The sequence below is a fragment of the Equus przewalskii genome, chromosome 4 (genome assembly GCF_037783145.1).
Source record: "Equus przewalskii isolate Varuska chromosome 4, EquPr2, whole genome shotgun sequence".
In the NCBI taxonomy this organism is placed as follows: domain Eukaryota; kingdom Metazoa; phylum Chordata; class Mammalia; order Perissodactyla; family Equidae; genus Equus; species Equus przewalskii.
This window is the reverse complement of record NC_091834.1, coordinates 93144890-93164858: the sequence shown is the minus strand read 5'-3', so window position 1 is coordinate 93164858 and position 19969 is coordinate 93144890. Positions and strand designations below refer to the sequence as shown.

The following is a 19969-nucleotide window of genomic DNA, read 5'->3' as shown; positions in this document are numbered from 1 at the left end:
CCACCAACCCCAGCCGTCAGCTCTCCTGCTCCCTGCCCCTTCGCCTTCCTTCTTTACTACAGAGGGCTGGGGTAGACAGGTTTTGGAGGCCATGGCAAAACCTTTATTTATTTTTTATTTATTTTTTTTAAAGATTTTATTATTTCCTTTTTCTCCCCAACACCCCCCGGTACATAGTTGTATATTCTTCGTTGTGGATTCCTCTAGCTGTGGTATGTGGGACGCTGCCTCAGCGTGGTTTGATGAGCAGTGCCATGTCCGCGCCCAGGATCCGAACCAACGAAACACCGGGCCGCCTGCAGCGGAGCGCGCGAACCCAACCACTCAGCCACGGGGCCAGCCCCAAAACCTTTATGTTTTTATCTGAGTCTTGGGAGGCCGTCAGAGCATTTTAAGCAGAGGAATGATAGCTGATTTATATCTTAAGATATCTTTCTGGCTGATGTGTGCGGAATGATGGGGGCTGGAAAAGTAGATGTAGAGATAGTGAACCCTGCAGGAGGCTGTTGCAGTAGGCTTGGTGGGAGGTACAGGTGGTTTATCTTAGTGGTGGCAGTGGGCGTGGAGAGAAGAGGATGGGTTTGGGATATGTTTTGCAGGTAAAAAAGACTGGACTTAGTAAAGGGTTGGATGTAGAAACTGAGAGAAAAGGAGAAATGAAGGGTAAGTCTTAGTTATCTTGGGCAACTTGGAGGAATGGTGGTACCATTTGCTGAAGTGAGGAATGCTGGGGGAGGAATAGGTTTGGAGGGAGGAGATGAAGAATTCTGTTTTAGACACATGGAGGGATAATAAGTGGTATATTGGCCATATTGTTGGGGACCCTGGAGGGTCTGAGTTAGAGCTATAGATGTGGGAGTCATTGGCGGGAAACCATGGTAGTAGATGAAAGAGGAGAGAGAGAGGTGCTGGGAATTTAAAGAGAGGAGTGTGAAATAGTTGTCTTAGAGGTTGACAAAGCAGAATTATTAGGGAAGTTTAGACTTGCCGGGCAGTGTTGCATGCCTTTTGTGGTTTGTGGTTTTGAATCTAAAAAGTGAAATCAGCCTGCTTGTGTGATTTTTTTCTCTAGCAAAACGCAACTGCTTGGGCACAGGAAAGGAAGACAGAGGCAAGCAAGAAAAAAGGCCTATCAGGGGGATAGTTCTGATTCTAAGTTCGTTAAAGAAGGAAGTGAGGACAAGAGGAGGGTAATGGATAATGGAAAAAAATGGTGAGGTGACTGAATTGGGAGCCTTGCTGAGGTAAAATGACTGTTGGGAGTGAAATTATGAAGGTAAACAGATTTCTGGAAGGAAAGTAGAATGTTTGAAATCTGGTTTGGGAGGTCATGCAACTACTGGTGATGACAAGGATCATGTTTTGACCTTGTGGGTTTTTATTGTGGGGTGGAGGAAGAGATCGGTGGTGAAGAGGACGGGAACTGATGGATGACCCACCTGGATGTTGAAATGAGACAGAAGCCGGGGCGGGGGTGGGGGCACAGTGAGGCAGGAGCTGTCTGCAGGGGGAGGGACCGGAGATCAGTAGATGATGCTTGTGAGGGGCAGTGGGCAGTAAAGCCTGGGGTGTGTGTTTCAGAGAAGCTGGGGTCTTGCAAGGAGGAAAAGTGGTTGTGAGAAGAAAGCTTGCTGCTCCTTGAGAGAGAGACCTCAGAGGAGGCAGGGCTATCTAGGGGTAGGCAGGAGGCCGCTAAGGCAAGAAAGGCAAGGAGCTCTCAGAAGAGGGTAATGATAGAGAGGGTTTATTAACTGCGTATCTCATTTCCAGAGAGCATGGTAAGAAGGATTGGGGTGGAATGAAGCCTGTGTCAGATGAGGTGGACGGGCACAATGGGCATGGGGTGCCAGTTGCTTCAGATGTGCTGTCTCCTTTTCTACCCATCTTTCCCCTTTCTACCTTGTTGTATATTTTCCCGAAATTTTCCTAATACAAGACAACTTTAAATCTTATTATATTTGCGTTGGAATGGACTCTAAATATCTACAGAAAGTGAAAATTTTTTGAGGCCACCCTGATCACGTGGTGGTTAAGTTCACACGTTCTGCTTCTCGGCGGCCGAGGGTTTGCTGGTTCGGATCCCGGGCGCGGGCATGGCATCGCTTGGCAAGCCATGCTGTGGTAGGTGTCACATGTATAAAGTAGAGGAAGATGGGCATGGATGTTAGCTCAGGGCCGGTCTTCCTCAGCAAAAAGAGGACGATTGGCCGTAGATGTTAGCTCAGGGCTAATCTTCCTCAAAAAAAAAAAAAAAACGAAAGTGAAAATTTTGTAATGTTTTGTGTTCCAAGGCATTGTTTTGTAAGGGGGAGATTGCCTTCTGTCTGGACAGGTTACATGTGAAGCCATCTTTCATTCAGCATCTGTCGCATAATATGGATTGTTCCATTCTGGAAAATACGTTGTGTGGTTGATCTTCCAGGACCCCAGAAAGCTTCATTACAAATCGGATGAATTAGTGATTATGAACTTGCTTTGAAAAGTAGAGTGTGGCTCAATGATTCTGGATCCTTTCTGAGGGCAAGGATCTTATTTTTAGTAAGATTTTTTTTTTTTTAGGAAATTCTTGTTCTTACTTGATCAGTATTCAGTATCCATCAATTGAGAAAATACTAAATGACAAGCTACTGTGAATTCAGAAACACTTCAATGAATTTTGGTTTTATTAATTATAACAGCATTTACATACACTTAAAAAATGTTAGACATTAGTTCAGTCTGTGTTTAGAGCAGGAAAGAAAGTGGTCCTCAGAAAGTAGGATGGGCTTGACGGATTCAGACTCGGCAGAAGCTCTCTGTGCTTCCCCAGGGTCCCAGAGCTCACAGGTGATTAGAAATCACTTCTGTGATGCAGGGGAGGTAAGTGTAAGGCATTATTAATAATTATTCTAATTACATAGGACCAGATGTTGTAATAGTATTCATTTTAAATGGCATTCTGCCAACAGCCAGTGAATGTTTAGAAGTATTTTCCCAATGTACTTATTAAGCCTTTTCTCTCCCATCACTGTAGCTTAGGAAAAGGGGGTTTATTTAGAAACTCAATCCAGATGGTCTCCCACAGCTTGGTAGTCATTTAAAGCCATTAGTATAAACTGTGCAGCCCTGAAATGCACAACCATTTTTGCCAAAGCAATGGAATCCCAATCTGTTGGAGCGTACATTTTTGGAATTATTATCTGATAAATCATAGACTTTCATAACCCATACCCTTTCCTCTCATGAAGTACAGTGTTTTGAGTTGTGAATGTGTTCAATTCAGAGAGCTATGATTTATAAAGAATGGTTAAAGCCCTGGGTTGTTCCACTTGGATTTCATGTTTAATTTGGGGGATGGAGGTAAATTTAGTAGTAACGCTAATAGCTCTTGGTTTTGTAGCCTCCTAGAATTACAGACAGAAAGTTTACTTAGATTTTGTGAGTGGAATTTTATAGTCTTACTTGGCTCATAATTTTTTTGGTGAGGAAGATTGGCCCTGAGCTAACACTGTGCCAGTCTTCCTGTATTTTGTATGTGGAACACCGCCACAGCATGGCTTGATGAGTGGTGTGTTGGTGCATAGCTGGGACCCGAACCTGTGAACCCCTGGCCGCGGAAGCAGAGCATGTGAACTTAACTACTACGCCACCAGGCTGGCCCCTCATAATTTTGTTAATGTTTTTCAGGAAGAAGGATTAAATGAAATCAGCTACATTTTACTGATGTGGGATTAATCCTAGGCAGATCAGTTGCTAAAATAATTGTCTTAGTACCTAACATACGTTGTTTAGTTTAGTCTCACAACTCTCTGAAGAGACTGGCCGTTTTATAGACTACCATCTGTGATTCATACAGATTGACTTGTAACTAAGGGCTCACAGCCAGTACGTGAAACAACTATAATGTTTGTAGTATAGTTTAACCGCCTCAACTTTGTTCCTTTTATCTAGAAGTTTCAAGAATGGCCTTTTGGCTGGTCTCTCAGCATTTAATGTTTGGGAGATCTACCAAGCTGTGGCTAATGAAAACAGCAGAATGGTGGCAGTTACAGGGAACCCAGCCTTGAGGGCAAAGCCCTGTGATTGCTAATGTTAGTACTGGGAGCTCTTGACTCCCCTACCTTGACTATTGTAGTATATTTATAATACAAGTCATTTTGCTTATTAAATGTTTTTCCTAATATGCAGATAAATTTTAGGACTTTTCCACTGCTGTGGATGTTTCCCTTCCTGATTATAAAAGTAATTTACATGTTTATTGTAGAATTTTTAGGAAACTATATAGAACATTAAAAGTACCCATAATCCCACTACCGGAGACAACTAGTATATTCCTTATTTATTTGTGAATATTATGTAAACATAGAGTTGATTGATATATTTGTGTCATCTCCCACTATTTTCACTTGACATTTTCTCATGTTATTAAAAGGCCTTAATTCATCATGTCAAATAATTACTTAGTATTTAGCCATATGGATAGATCATAATTTATTTAATTGTTCCCCTCCTTGCATGTTTAGGTTGTTTCTGCAGACTCATAACTGGAGACGTGACATTTAGATGCTCACGTTATACTTAATCTTGGGTTTCAGAGTGAGGATGCTGTTTTCAGAGAGGATGAAGGAGAGGTGAGAGGAGGTAGTGGAAAGAGATGGCACAAGAGTGGCCTTGGCTCTTTCCCCTATTCTCTTATGACCAACACAAAGTTCTTTTCTTTAATATAAAAAAGCTCCTTTGACACCGAAAACTACTTTTGTTTATAGACCTGACTGCATCTTTTATTTCTTTAGGAATAGATCCGTGGAAATTGAGTTTTTGTGTCAGAGGCTCTTGATGAACAGGGCCAGGTTGTCTTCCTGCAATGTGCTAATTTTCACTTCCATCAGCGGCGGGAGGAGAGTTCAGGAGTCATTCGACCTTGAGCTGCGTTGAGCACAGTCTTTTTTAACTATGCAAACATTTTCTTATCTTAATTAGCATGTCTCAGGTTACTATTGAGATTGGAACTTATATTTGATAAGTTTAATAGCCATTTCATGTCTTCTGAGTCGTCTATTCATTTCCTTTGCTCATTTTTCTGTCAGAACTAGTAATTTTCTTATCAGTTTGTATGAGAGTTCTTTCTAATAGGATGTAATTTTTTGTCAAGGATTTCTTCTTAAAGGACTAGCTACTAGCTATAAAATGTAATTATCAGTCTGGTTTTCTGGTGTCAAATAGCCCATGTGATTTTTTTTTTTAGGGTCTGATTATATGCTGACTGTTTATAAGTCTAAGTAATTCAGTTTTTTATAATCTGTCTATTTTGAGTAATGTTAATAATGTGTTTTGTCTTTCCAGAAAGAAGAAATGATGTAAACCATTCACTATCCAAACTTTAAGGTCGAAGGTGGGAAGGAAGGTCAGGAAGAACATGGGCTGGCCAAATATTTTTCAGAGAGGAACTCTGCTGTCCCGGTTCAGCCATCACCACATCGTCGTTTTCCTGCTCACCTTCTTCAGGTAAGTGGGTTGCTAACTCTGATCTCCTGTTATTTTTGTTTTTTCCTTTTGAGGGAGATATTTATTGCACGGCCAGTGGTTAATGCAGTGATTGGCATGGGCTTATCGTGAAGTAGGCTGTTCTTCCTCTTACTCTTTTTGATAGCTCTGTGCAGGAGTTCTCGAGGGTTATTTTGCCCATATTTGGCAATGTCTGGAGACATTTTTGGTTGTCATGGTGGGGGATGAGGAGTTACTTGCATCTAGGGGGTAGAGACCAGAGATACTGCTAGCCATCCTACAATGCACAGTACAGCTCCCCACAATGGATAATTTGGGGGGCCCCAAACGTCAATAGTGCTGTGGTTGAGAAACCCTGATCTAATATAAAGTCCTTTATTTGTTAAAACGAGGATCGTGAGAGGAAAGGATGTGCATATTCAGGGAAGGCCCTATGCCTCCTGGAGCAGTAAAGATGGCACGAGACAATTGTGAGCGGCTGGGAACTCACATGAGATCCCTGAGTGTCAGCAGCCCTGAGTAGGCAGCACCGCTGAACCAACGTCCATGTTTTTGGTTCTGTGGCCTTCAGTGGCTCTCTTTAGTGGTCTCTAGATGACATGAACCAGGCTATTTTGGTGTTAGGGGCATGTTATTCATAACCTTGTGACTCAACTATTTTGATTATTTCTTCTGAGTAGATTTTGTTTATTATTAATCTTTATTGAAGGCACCACAAATGATGATGATTTTTTTTTTAAGGCAGAAACTAGGAAAATGGTTCTCTAGTTATGTGAGAGTCGATAGGCAATTTTGGGCGCTTGGTTTAGGGGATATCTATTTGTAGGGGTTGGGGGAAGCATCAATATGAGGGAAAGACAGGACCCAAGGCAAAAGCTACTGAGTGGCTAGTGCAATGAGTGGCCACTAGTCACTAAAGACTTAAAATTCTTTACAGAACCGCAACCATGATTTAAAGTGGGTTGGGATCACTCGTGTCTCCATCTTCTAGGTCTGGGGATAAGTTATGAGTGAACATGGGGGCGCATATTGAAGAAGACTACTTAATTTTTTCTTTTGCTTAGCAGAGGCTGTTTCAATTGGTAGCTCTTGTAAAGCAGTGCTTTTTCCTTCTTTTTTTTTTTTTTTAAAGAGAAGAATTCTAAAATTGAATAAAACAGACGGGAATATATCTGTGAGTTTATTGAATGTCGTTTTCTTTGCTGTTCCTTCAGCTGTGTTTCTTCCCTCTTTTGTAGTTATTCGTTGCTCCACGCGTCAAGAAAAACTTTTAGCAATGTCAAGGTCAGCATCTCTAAGCAGTGGACCCCAAGTGCTCTTAACAAATCAGTTGAACTGCCTGTAGAGGTGAGCAGAACAGTGCTGGGATGGGCTTAAGAAGGGAACCACGCCCACCCCTAAATTCTTCAGTTCTGTTTTGTTTGTTCATCCACTTAGGACTCTGAAATGGCTTACTGTTTCCTATGGCCTAAAATCCAACTTTCTGCCCGATTTCTTAGCTTGCCCTGATTCAGGCCTGTTTTACCATTCCAGGCAGCGTATTTCTCACTGTTTGGAAATCACACAATTCTGGTTGGGCTGTTTTTTTTGTTGAGTTTCACAAGTAGTGTGCTCCTTTCTGCCTTTGAGATTTTGCTCATAATCTTTTGTATCCTCTTTCTCCTTCTTTCCACCCATCTCAATTTTGCTTTTCCCTTTGTGTCAAGATAAAAATACCACTTTTTCTATTAAATAGTTTTTTTCCAGCTTCTGCTGATTTTCCTTCAGAACCGTGCACATTGTGTGTTACATAGTTTAATGTCTCGGTATTTACATACTTTCTAATGGGTTCATTTGTTTGTATCTTGCTTAGGAGTCTTGAAGTCAGGGAGTGTGTATCCGAGTTCCTTGTATTCGTTGTGGACCAAGTAAATTCTCTGATGACTGTTTGGAATGGGGGTGCTATTCCTTATAGTACCCCATCTCAATACACAAATCCACTCCATTCAATCTTTACCACGTTATTCAAGTTCTACATATGGAATTATGGGTATATATTAATACTCTTAGCATGTTTTTTATTTCTTAAAAATTATTTCCCCTATTTGGACCAATTCAAAGTTGACAGAGATTTGAAGGTTGTATAAATATCCCCCCAAAATGTAAATAAGTTATCCAGTCAATTGCTTATTGAGGATCTGTCTTGCATAAACACTGTTCTAGGCACTGAAGATACGAAAAAAAAAAGAGCCTGTCCTCAAGGAGCTTACATTCTAGTGGAGATGCTCCTGAACAATTTTTCTCAAATTTAAGTTATCGGGAACTTGTAAAAGGAAAGGTGTTAAGGGTAGAGGGCTAAATTTCAGACTGAGTCTTGACTCACTGTGCTGTGTGCACAGTGAGTGTGTCTAAATGATCCTTAACTGACTTGTCACAAACCTTCCAGATGGGGTGGCCTTAGAGAGTCATGCACCTAACCTCGCAGCCAGGATAAAATCTTTCTTTGTCATTATTGAAGGATGGCCACCCAGCTTCTGTTTTAACTCTTCTAGGGAGAAGGAACTCCCTGTTTTCTAAGGTGGGCAATTCCATTTTTACTCAACTCTCGTTGTTGGGAAGCTCTTTCTTATATTGAGGTAGAAGTGTTCTGCAGTTTAATTTTGATCTTGGGTTTTATCCTGGGCCGTGCTTACTAAGTCGATTCCTGCTGCATGAGAGCCTGTTGACTATCTGAAGGAAACCTGTCTCCCTAAGTTTCTTTCATTGAGGCCCAACATCCCTGGTCCTTCACCTGTAGTTTAGTGATACCGAGCACTAACTGTGGTGTTTCAGGTACAGTCTGACCAATGTATAGAACAGTAGGATTTGAGTTAGGCACTAAATGTCTGGTTATACTGCCTAAGGCTGCCTTTGCTGTTTCGGTGACTGAGTTGGGGATCCCCAGGACCACCTCCAGGTTTGATGATTCACTAAGAGGACTCATCATATAGTCATACGCACAGCTGTGGTTTGTTACAGTGAAAGGATACAGAGCAGAATCAGCAAAGGGGCAAAAAAGTGGGGCGAATTCTGGAGGCACCCAGGTGGAGCTTCCCGGAGTGCTCTCCCGGTGGAGTCCCATAGGACGTGCTTAGTTCCTCCAGCAACGAGTTGTGACAACACGTGTGAAATGTTGTCTACCAGGGAAGCTTATGAGAGACTCAGTGCCCAGGGTTTTTATTGGGGGCTGGTACCCTCTGCCTGGCATGTACCAAAATTCCAGACTCCCAGAAGGAAAGCAGGTGTTCAGCATAAACCCCATTGTTGGTATAACCAGTTTAGGCACAGCGAGCCACTCATAGCAGAGACGGTTGGAACCCTCCCGAAATCCAAGTTCCCAGGTCAGCCTTTTTGAAGGAGAGCAGACTCAGGCCTGCCAGCTTAACTCTTTCCTGCCAGTGACCATGTCACATTATTAGCTCTTCTTGGACTTGAGTTAACTTTTCTGCCTAGCTGCTTATTTCCTTACTCTGATTGCTGCCAAAATAGGTTCCACCATTCCGGTTTTTCGGAACTACAGATTAAGTAGTTTGGACGGACTGGTCATATAGATGGCAAGCTCAGACTTGTCCTGGAGATCTTTGTATTTCTGGACCTGTCCTGATGGAGAGCAGTGCTGACTCTCTGTTCCTTTCTTTAGACTTTAAAGTCTAGGTGTTTTCTTTCCTGAAGCCTGTTGCTGGGAGTGGAGTGGCTGGGGTGACGCGTACCTTTCTCTCCTCCTGTGCTTTTGGGTCTGTAACTGTCTGAACTCTAGTTTCCCTTTGAGACTTTCTTGTTCAGAATGGAAAGGTTCTTAGAACCAGAAGATTATGTAGAATTAGTCTGAAAAATGTTTTGTTAATATATTGTTAAACATTTCTTAAGTGTCCTAAATAGCATCCTTGAAACATATTCATTATAGCTTTCATTTTTATGCATAGCTATCTTAGATACTTTACAAAAAGAACTAAGCAGACATAGTCTCTTTACCTCGAGAATTTATAAGGGATCCCACTGACGTGGATAGACATTAAAAATAGTAAGTGAGCATAACATAAAATCTCTGTTTATAGATAAAAAAAGAGGTAATGGTTAAATCTAATATTTGAGAACAACTTGCCTGAAAGCTATAAACAAAAATTTGTTCTGTTAAATTAAAAAACCTTCCCTCTTCAGACGCACAGCCCTTGCATGAGACTAGTGTAAGAATCTGAAGTTCTCTCCGGGAGAAGGAAGCAGGGTTCCGGGTGTTCTCAGCGCTCCAGCGCAGCCTCGCTCTCAGTAGATTCTCACCTGCCCCAATACCACTCACCTTCGGCAGAGGCCCCCTGACCCCGCACATAGGTCTGCTTTACGTCATCCTCCGCTCACCACTTCAGGAAGCTTCCGTGTCGGTAGTCCCCCCACCCCCACGCATAGCCCTGTGACAGAGCTTCTCACTTAGGAAACCCACACTGACCTTGTGTGTGCACATAAGTTCACCCTTCCAGGAAGTGCCCCAACGTGTAGCTGTGGTAGTAGCTTACTCCAGCCCCTCCCCGCACGACACAAGAAAACCCTGCAGACAGACAGGCCAGTACCTTCACGGGATAATCGTGCATGCGTGCAGCCCGCTCGAGTCACTGTCATGTGTGGGATTTTAGCATGTTAAAGTCATTTCATTGGTGACTTTCATTACTCACCGGGTGATTCATTCTGTACTCGGACCGTTTTCACCTCCTGGTGTAGTCGTCCCTATCTGAGCTGTGTGATTGAAGTCAGTTTGCTTCACTAGGCTTTCTTCTGTTATCCTATTTTGGAATCTTTTTGTTAGTCCTGCTTTGTTTTTTCAGGTTTGGGTTTTGTTTTGTTTTCTACGTGTTAAGTAGGCAACCCAAAGTATATTTCAGCTGAATCCTGGCAGTGAAGCAGAAGAAAGCTGTTTAAAATCTGTCAGTTCTGGTGAAAGGCAGACAGCAGGGAGTTTGGGTGACTTCCTGAGAGACAAGAAGAGCCCCTGAAGCTTGGAGCCGCTGCTTGAGGCCCCATCTCTAGCCGGCATTGGCGTGTGCCTGGCAGTGCTCAGTCCTGGGTGCTCACGTGCCCGGATGGCGTCAGGGTCAAAGTTTGTGGTCTGAGGGAAAATGTGGCAAAATAATTCTGACTGGGGAAAGTAGGGCCCAGTTGGCTTGTTGAATGCTGATCCATCTCCGCTGTGGGAGCTGCCTGCTTGTCTCTCTTGACAGCAGGATGTGAGGTGGTGTTAGAGGAGAAGACCGATGCTGTAAGCCTCACAGAAGCCGGTCCCAATACTTGACAGTCAGACTTTATTCTTTTTTAATTTGGGGATTTTACTTTCCATTGAAGATTTTTTTATTACTGATTGTGATTTTTCTCTTTCATATTCTAAAGTTCAAATTTCTTTTCTGTAACAACCCATCTCAGTTACCATTTAGTTTAGCGGTTCTCTAACTTTTTGGTCAGAGGATGCCAAAGAGCTTTTGGTGGTAGTGGTTTATACTTCTAGATACTTACTGTTTTAGCAGTTCAAACTGAGAAATTGAAAAATACATTGGTTTTTTTAGTTGTTTTTAAATGAATTAAATAAACCCATAGCATGTTAACATAAATAACATTTTTTGAAAAATGACTTATTCAAAACAAAATCACTTAGTGAGGAGAGTGGCATTGATTTACATTTTTGCAAATCTCTTCATGTCTGGCTTAATGGAACACAAGTGGATTTTCATATCCGCCTCTGAATTCAGTCTCTTGCAACATGATCCTTTGAAGTATATGAAGAGAATTTGGCCTTTCACAGACACACGGTGGAAAAGGGAGAAGTATTTTAATAGCTTTTCAGTTAATTGTGGATATTTGTCTTTGATACTACATGAGAATATGACAAGTGGCGATTTCTTAAAGGTTAGTTGTAATGTGGAATCTGAAACTTTATCAATTAACTTTTTATACCCTTACATTAAGAGCCATTGTCTATCTTGTACTTTGAGTGGATCCTGAAGTGACAGGTTCGTCTGTTCTTTTTTGAGGAAGTATCTGCCAGATACCCAAATCTGGATAAGTATAGCTTGTCCGTCAATCATTCTTTCAAGTAAGAATGACATTCTAGCTTGCAGCTCACACAACTGCACAAGTGCTTTTCCTCATGACCCCCGTGTGATCCTGGTGTGCAGAGTACTTCGTGCATGTTCTCCATTGTCACATAGATTATTAGAAATAAGGGTCCTCAGGGGCCAGATTTTATAAAATTAATAATTTTTACTGCTTGACAAATAATTATTGAGCATCTGGCATGTGCCAAAGACATTCTTAAGTGAAATTGGCTTTTTTTTAACTGTGAGCGTGACCACAGAGAACATGATGGTTAATAGTCCCATTTGGTGTAACTGCCTCGATTCATGCTAAGGTGCAGGAGTTTTACCCACCACGGCTTTTGCACCATCAGTGGAAAAGTTAAAGGGAAGAAGCAAATAGCACTTGAGTATTATGCAAATAGTTTTGCATGGTGTGTTTCCTTCTCTACGAAGTGCAGGTTTGCTTTTTGCCACGTCACCAGGTCTCTGTGAGGGTGGGTGGAGGTTGTACGAGAAGGTGCTTCGAGGAGTGGAGAGTGCTGCAGAAGTGGGCATTGACTTGTCCCTGTGTTGCCGTAGGTCTGGAATAGCAACCATTTGTTTCCCAGTGCGGAGGAAGCCACTCTTTTCCTCGGAACTCTGGACACTATTTTCCTCTTCTCCTATGCTGTGGTAAGTGTTAGAATTCTGGGGTTTTCAAGTTGAGGAAAGATGTAAAAGGAAATGGCTCCAAAGCTTAGATAGTTCAAGTTCATAAGGGATTTTGAATTTGCTGCCTGAGGAATGTTCAGTATTGCTGAAGTGTATATTTTGTGTCCTTCCCATCCACCCACCCATCCATTCATTCATTCATCCATTTGACGAATATTTACTGAGCATCTGGCATGTGCCGGGGACTTTTATAGTCGATGGGAATTCATCAGTGAGCAACACAGGGAAAATCTCTACCTTTGTAAAGCTTATGTTCTTGGGGTGGGAGCTAAGGGAGACAAGCAGTAACACAATGCTATAAATAAGTAAATTACAGAGTGTGTTTGAAGGTGGTAAGTGCTGTGGAGAAAATAAAGAGGGAAAAGCGACTAGATAGCCCCTGGTGGGGGCTGTAATTGAAGTAGGGTGGCTGGGGAAGACCTCGTGTAGGAGGGGGCATTTGAACAAAACCTGCGGTGGGTAAGTCAGGTCCGTGTGACTGGAATAGGGTGGCAGTAAGTGAGGCCAGAGCAGCGCTGGGGCTCAGATCTGCAGGGCGTTGGTGCCTTTCTCATCGCTTTAGCTTAACGCTGAGTGAGATGGGAGCCCTGGAAGGTTGTGTGCAGAGAAGAGCCAGGATCTGCCTTCTGTTTGGGCAGGCGCACTTGCTGCTCCAGGAGATGGAGCTGCAGGGCAAAGGCAGAAACAGAGAGGTCACTGTTAGGCTATTCCCGTGTGAAGGTGAAAGGTGATGGTGGCTTGGGTTCACGGTAGAGGTAAGAGAGGTGGGGAGAAGGAGATTTTAGTTGTGTTTTGAATGTGGAATATAAGAGAAAGAGAGGTATCAAAGACAGCTGCAGGGCAGAGGTGTCACGGCAGGGTGGAAGACCACGGGAAGCGGAGGCTTTGGGGAAATTGCTGTTGCACACGTTGCATTTGAGAGATACCTGGTATTGCACAAATGGTGAAGAGCAGACCCTGGGTTGTATGAGTCTGCAGTTCAAGGTAGAGGGTCAGGCTGGAGGTACAAATTTCAGTGTCCTTAGCATAGAGATGGTTTTCAAAATTATGAGACAGGATGAAATCATCAAGAGAGCAGGTGAGGACAGAGGAGAGGTGTGAAGACTGAGCTATGGCTCAGTATTTAGAGCAGGGAAGATGAAGAATGGGCAAGGGTGGCTGAGATGGGGCAGTAAAGGAGGAGAACCGTGAGAGGCTGGTGTCCCAGGAACCACTCTGGGGGCAGGGGCTGGTTCTCTGTCTGAGGCTATCTTCTCCGCTTGCGCAGCCCGCGTTTCTGTCTGGTTGTGGGGAACGTCTGTGGTGGCTGCTGAACTGGAGCTGTGGGACCAATGGTGGCAACAGCTGGAACTGTGCACTGTGGGAGCAGTCTGACCTTTTCTCCTAGCGTCTATTTCCTCTCTTTAAAAAATTTAATTCTGAATGTCCAGGTGATGTGGAATACTGGGTGAAAGTCTCAAAGTAATTGCTAAGTGTTTGTCTGGGTAATTATTGGAAAATCTTTTCTTCAAAGAGGCGACTTACAGAAACAGTTGGAGCGGCTCTTAGATGATTTAGCCTAGCTTCTCACCCGGGACAGTTTCTGTGCAAAGTCCCAGTACACTGCCATTCAACTTGGGCTGGAGTGCTCCCTGCGAGCCTTCTCTGTGAGCCTTTCATGGGTATTTTAAGAGGCAGTGTGGTCCAGGGGGAAGACCAGCTCTACCACCGTCAACTAACTGTGTTAAACTTGGTTTTAAAATGGAGTTTTAAAACTTGGTTTTAACCTTTTTAAGATACTTAGTTTCCTCATCTATAGAGTTGAGATGATAATACCCATTTATAGGATTAAGTAGATTTAGGACATAGGAGATAAGTGCCATGAAAAGTCAGTGGTTATTCATTCTTTATATTGAGCTTCATTTCCTTCTGTAACTTACAGGTATTTGGAGCAACATGGAATAAATTGATTCCCTAAACTGAAACATAATTGAGAGATTTTCTTCACCCCCTTTAATATGCATAGCATTAGACCATGTGAGTGGCAGCTATAGAATATAGGATCTAATACTCACAGATGCCTCTTTTTTGTTTGAGGAAGATTGGCCGTGAGCTAACATCTGCCACCAATCCTCTTTTTGCTGAGGGAGATTGTTGCTGAGCTAACATCTGTGCCAGTCTCTATTTTGTATCTGGGATGCTTGCCACAGCACGGCTTGATAAGCAGTGCGTAGGTCCATGCCCAGGATCCAAACCAGCGAACCCCGGGCCACCGAAGCAGAGCGTGCAACCTTAACTGCAACACTACCGGGCCAGCCCCACACATGCCTCTTTTGAGGTAGTAAAGCTTAATGAGGGAAAGACATTTATTATGACATTTTTCGTCTAAATTTTCTCTAATACAGTCAATTTATTAGAAACAAAACAATTTAGGTTTTTAGTCAAGACATTTATTCATTTTACGTATTTGTGGAAGGGACCTAGAGTGTGTCATCTTAGCTCTTTAGTCTGCCTTGCTGCCATGACCTCAGCATTTTAATTCCTGCCACTCAGTGGGAGGAGAGCAGAAGGCAGGACATTTGTACCTGTCTCCAGCTCATTATTATACCTCCCTGCTCTCCCTGCCTGTCAGATTAAACAGGCAACACATGCGCCCTAGCAGCTTCCGTTCCGCAGGACATGTAGCACATCTTAATACGAGTGCAGATGGCTAAGAGGACTCCCTCTGGGAAAGCAGATAACTGGTGTTAGGAGTTAATCTATTCTAGAAAATGAAATAGATTTGTGTGCTCATTTTATTAGAATAATTCTTGTGGGTTTTTTCTTTTTTCAGTCTCCTTCTAGGCAGTTAGGGGATCAAGTGGAACCAGAGTTTGCAGTGAATTACCACATCTCGGTGCCTGAGATGTTTATAGCACAGTGGGCGGAAGCCCATTGTCATTTCATGAAACTTTTGTGAAACTGATGTAGACAGCTAGTCTAGGCGTGATGTTTGTCACCCTAGTGTTGTGTTTGCCCATCTATTTTATGATGCATCTTATTTTTTTCAGGCTGTGTTGTTGTTCAGAACTGTAAAATAAAGTGCTTTATTTTTAGGGCCTTTTCATCAGTGGTATCGTTGGGGATCGGCTTAATTTACGATGGGTCCTATCTTTCGGCATGTGCTCTTCTGCGTTAGTGGTAAGTTGGAAAGGTATTTATTATTATCATCATTATTATTATTATTTTGATCAGGCATTTTAGAATCCAGGTAACCCCCTACTTCTGTATGTAGAACAGAATAGTAAATTAATCTTCAGTTTTCTAATCCCCCGTGTGCCTCTTCAGTTAGGGGTCTTTTTAAAGTACAGTTCCAGATCAGGCCCCTTCTTGACCCTCCGTCACCAGCGAAGTCTAAGCATAAACAGCGTGACACTCAGTGCTCCCTGGAGCCCGTCCCAGCCCCTCTACAATCGTGTCCATCACTATGCTTCCCCACTTTGCTCTGGCCCAACTCACCTATTTTCCCTGGCCCTAGCGGATGCTGCTCCTTTCTCCCTCACTACTTTTGTTCCTGCTCTTCTCCTGCCTTGAATGGCCCTCTTTGCAGCTCTCCATAGTCTGACTCAGCTCTTCTCAACCAGCTCGAGTCTCCTTCAAATCACTGGCCAAATGACACTTCATTCATGATGCCTTCCTTCGTTGACCCTACTCCTGGGGTAACCCGTCCCTCTTCTGAGCTTTGGCGCCTGTGTTTCTTTGAAGGCACTTTTATTGTCTGTTACTTAGCCTACTTCTTTCTGTCTCTGTCTTGCTTGGGAGTCTGTAGCATCATGGTTACGATCAGGGACTTCCGGAGACCTGGGCTGCCTGTGTTTTAGTCCTTCTGCGATTTCCTAGCCATGATTTCTCTGCGCTTCAGCTTCCTCATCTGAAAAGTCCGTCCTCCTGGGGTTGTGGTGCGGGCTCTCTGAGTTACTGTGTGTAAGGCGTTTGGAACAACGCCTGGCTAATTAAGTGCCATGGCGGGCACATCCGATCTTGAATCAGCTCTTTTTTGCTTACTAGTTTCTAGTGAGGAATTTTTGGTGATGGAGTGAAAGCATGGGTTTTAGTTAGACCCTATTTATTATTGCTTCTCAGTGTCTGCCATTTGAGCGATTGAAGCAGTTTATTTATTCATGAGCTGGTCACCCACACATATATACATACTATTTTAAAACATGTTTATGCACTTTCTTGGTTTTTTTTTTACATTTTTTGAAAAATTGAAGTATATACATAAACCCACCCTTTTGGTGTATAGTTTTGACAAACGAGTGTAGTTGTGTAACTACCACCCCTCCCTTGTTCCCCAGCCTCTGGCAACCGCTGACCCTTTTACAATCCTTATAGTTTTGCTTATTCCAGAATGTCATGTGGCTGGAATCATACAGCATTATACATACCATTCAGCCCATGCAGAATATTCCCAGAATAAAATGTCCACTCGAGCAAAATGCCTAGAAGAAAGCAGCCACTTGAATGCTGCTGAATTACTGAGCAGGTCACAAGTCACACTGATTCCCTTAGAGCCGCAGGGATAACAGTAGCTGGCACTTCCCGGTCCCCACGATGTGCCAGTCCTGTACTGACCGAATTTACACACGTGAACCCAGTCCCCACAGCAGTCCTCCACAAACACGGGCCCGAGGAAGAGGAAGTAGATGTAAAACGAGGGCTTAACTTTTTAGAGCTGAAGACGCAGCCTGGAGGGTTGATCATCAGTGAGTTTTGTGTTGTTTGACATCTCTGCCTTTCTGGCCGGTGGCGGTTTGGTGATTGTCTCACTCACCCGGTGCTGCTCCGAGCAGGAGCACCCGAAGAGTCAGCCACACGTCTCTTAGCCCCTAGACATTTGAATGTGTCCTTCACGTGGTCACTTCACGCGGGTGTGTAAGTGGTCGGCAGCTAGGTGTGCTAAGCACGTGCGTGTGGGTGTTACATGTCCCTTTCTCTCTTCTTCTCTAAGGTGTTTGTCTTTGGCACTCTCACGGAATGGCTGCACTTCTACAGCATGGGGCTCTACTGCTGCCTGTGGATTGTGAACGGCCTGCTGCAGTCCACTGGTTGGCCCTGTGTGGTTGCTGTTATGGGCAACTGGTTTGGGAAAGCTGGGTATGCCACTTCCTTCCTCTTTCATTTCTCCAAGTGTTTTAATATTGGCTTATTGAGACTTGTCAAAGTCAATTAGCTGGATCCCTTGGACACTGCCAACGTCATCCCTCTAGTTTAGAAAGTTAGAAAAGCTCAGGGAGAGACAGTTCCCCCTCAGAGTGTACTGGAAATGGTGCGGACCTTAGAGATGACCATACACAGACGATCTAGCCCCAGCAGACACTTGCATCACACCCTCCCAGCCATGGTCAGATTTCAAGTGTGCTAAGACAGTACGTCTCAGTTCTTTTTTAATCTCCCCTTTAGAGAACATGAATATCTCATGTGCCACCCCATCATTTATCTCCTGTGGGTTTTGCCTTCTCTTACCTTGTTTAAGACTCTATGATCTAGTTTAACCTTCTTACATTAAATAAAGATAGGGAAACTGAGCCCAAAAGCTATCTGTGGAACTTGCCTAAGGTCAGCCAACAAAGGCAATAAGATGCAGATGAAGAATGCCAGACTTTGGAGTTAGTTAAATTGGATATTTCCCCCCTAAACCTTCAAATAGTTATTAGATTATATTTGAGTTTGCGTGTGGGGTGGGCCAAGGCGTAAGGGTGGGCACCTGCTAGGCCACCCAGGAAGAAGAGCCATGGTTAATTTTCAGGTAGGAAAATAAGTTGAGATGCCCAAAGACGGGGCATTGTCGTTTATCATTGTTTGTGACACTCTGATTTCAGGAATATTAATTAGGATGCCTGTCATTTTTGCTGCGTAACTATTTATGTGTTGTGAGATGTACCTTTACTTTGCCGATGGCTCTGTCTTTTTAGTTTACTCTCTTATGTAGGGACCCGTGTATGCATCAGTCATGATCCACCCACCACGGTGAGGAGTGCATGCTCTGACTCACTCCTCTCGGTTTTCCAGCTTCCCCTTTTTCATAATGGGAGTAATGAAGCTCGCTGACTAATGCTCTGTAACGCTGTGAAAGTTCACCTGTAAAATGTCTTGTGGTTGGAATAAGCCCCACTTAATGAGAATGCTCTTGATTATATTTCATTGTGCTAGTGAGTTCTCTTTCACTCTAGCATCATTGGTTTAACAGAAATGATTTAAGAGATACTCATTCCCCTATAATCCCTTAGTTTTCTTTGGGAGTAGGTGATACCGTCTGCTCATGGGCTGTTTATTTTTAAGATTTTTAGGGGCTGGCCCCATGGCTGAGTGGTTAAGTTTGCATGCTCCGCTTCAGCAGCCCAGGATTTCGCCAGTTTGGATCCTGGGCGTGGACATGGCACCACTCATCAGGCCATGTTGGGGTGGCGTCCCACATGCCACAACTAGAAGGACCCACAACTAAAATATACAACTATGTACTGGGGGGATTTGGGGAGAAAAAGCCAAAAAAGAAAAAAATTTTTTTAAGGTAATTTTTTTCCATGTGTGAGTTTTGAAGATTATACAAAGGCTGCTTGTTTATTGTAGACAAACCGGATAATATAAATGAACAAAGAGAAATAAAGGCAAAACCACTTGAAATCCTATCACTCAAGGATAACCACTGTGACATGCATCAACTTGAGATAATTCTTATCTGAACTTTTACAGATTGGATGACACTGGGTATTGGATAGCAGTGACTGGACAGGCTGACCACTTCATTGTTTCTGTGGATCAGTCTCAAAGGAAAAAAAAATTCAAGAAAACCATTATGGCTTCATCTTGAAAGACACACTTTTTTCTTAGCCGAGTAACACTTGTAAGTGAAACCGATGGTGTGCTGCTTGAGACACAGTGACTTCCTGTGAAACGTAACAGTAAATCACAAAGTGCCAGTAAAACTATAACCACTTGAAATCTCGCTTATTTTTAGCCAGTTTCTTGTAAAATCGTGTCTTTGGTCAGCCAGTGTTACTCAGAGCCTGACCTTCCAACTCTTCCCCCCAGGGCCCTCTTGATAGGTCTCAGGTATTTTAGAGGATGGGGACATTTTAGCAGGGGAGAACCGTAGAGATTAGTTCAAAGCATTTGTTTTCCAGGTGAAAAAAGTTGGGGACACTGGGCCTTAGCTGGGACTTGCTTGAGATTACTCAGCTGGAAGTGGCAGGGTAAGGACTTTGGGACAGACTTCATATTTCACTGGACAGTGTTATCTCCCTGTTCATTTTTTAGATTCCTTCTTTCTTTTTTTTGAGGAAGATTAGCCCTGAACTAACATCTGCCGCCTGTCCTCCTCTTTTTGCTGAAGAAGACTGGCCCTGAGCTAACATCTGTGCCCATCGTCCTCTGTTTTATATGTGGGACGCCTACCACAGCATGGCTTGACAAGCGGTGCGTAGGTCCGAACCTGGGATCTGAACCAGCGAACCGCTGGCCGCCAAAGCAGAACACGGGAAGTTAACTGCTGTGCCACCGGGCCGGCCTCTCTTTCTGTCTTAAAGAAGTTATAAAAATGTTTAACGGCTGGCCCCGTGGGCGAGTTGTTAAGTTTGCACACTCCCTTTTGGCAGCCCAGGGTTTCACTGGTTCGGATCCTGGGCCTGGACATGGCACCTCTCATCAGGCCATGCTGAGGCGGCATCCCACACAGCACAACC

The 19969-nt window shown here is 43.4% G+C and overlaps 1 protein-coding gene across 4 annotated transcripts in view; it reads left to right on the top strand.

Annotated features, from left to right (window-relative positions):
• Positions 1-19969, top strand: part of SLC37A3 (solute carrier family 37 member 3) — a 41225-nt gene that overhangs the window by 2954 nt on the left and 18302 nt on the right. For all 4 annotated transcript variants that reach the window (XM_070617900.1, XM_008526790.2, XM_070617902.1 and 1 more), the window contains exons 2-6: positions 5323-5484; positions 6723-6831; positions 12138-12230; positions 15345-15428; positions 17239-17384. In XM_070617900.1, the coding sequence (XP_070474001.1) occupies positions 5396-5484; positions 6723-6831; positions 12138-12230; positions 15345-15428; positions 17239-17384 (521 nt within the window). In that variant the 5' untranslated portion in view covers positions 5323-5395. The remainder of the gene's footprint in view (positions 1-5322; positions 5485-6722; positions 6832-12137; positions 12231-15344; positions 15429-17238; positions 17385-19969) is intronic.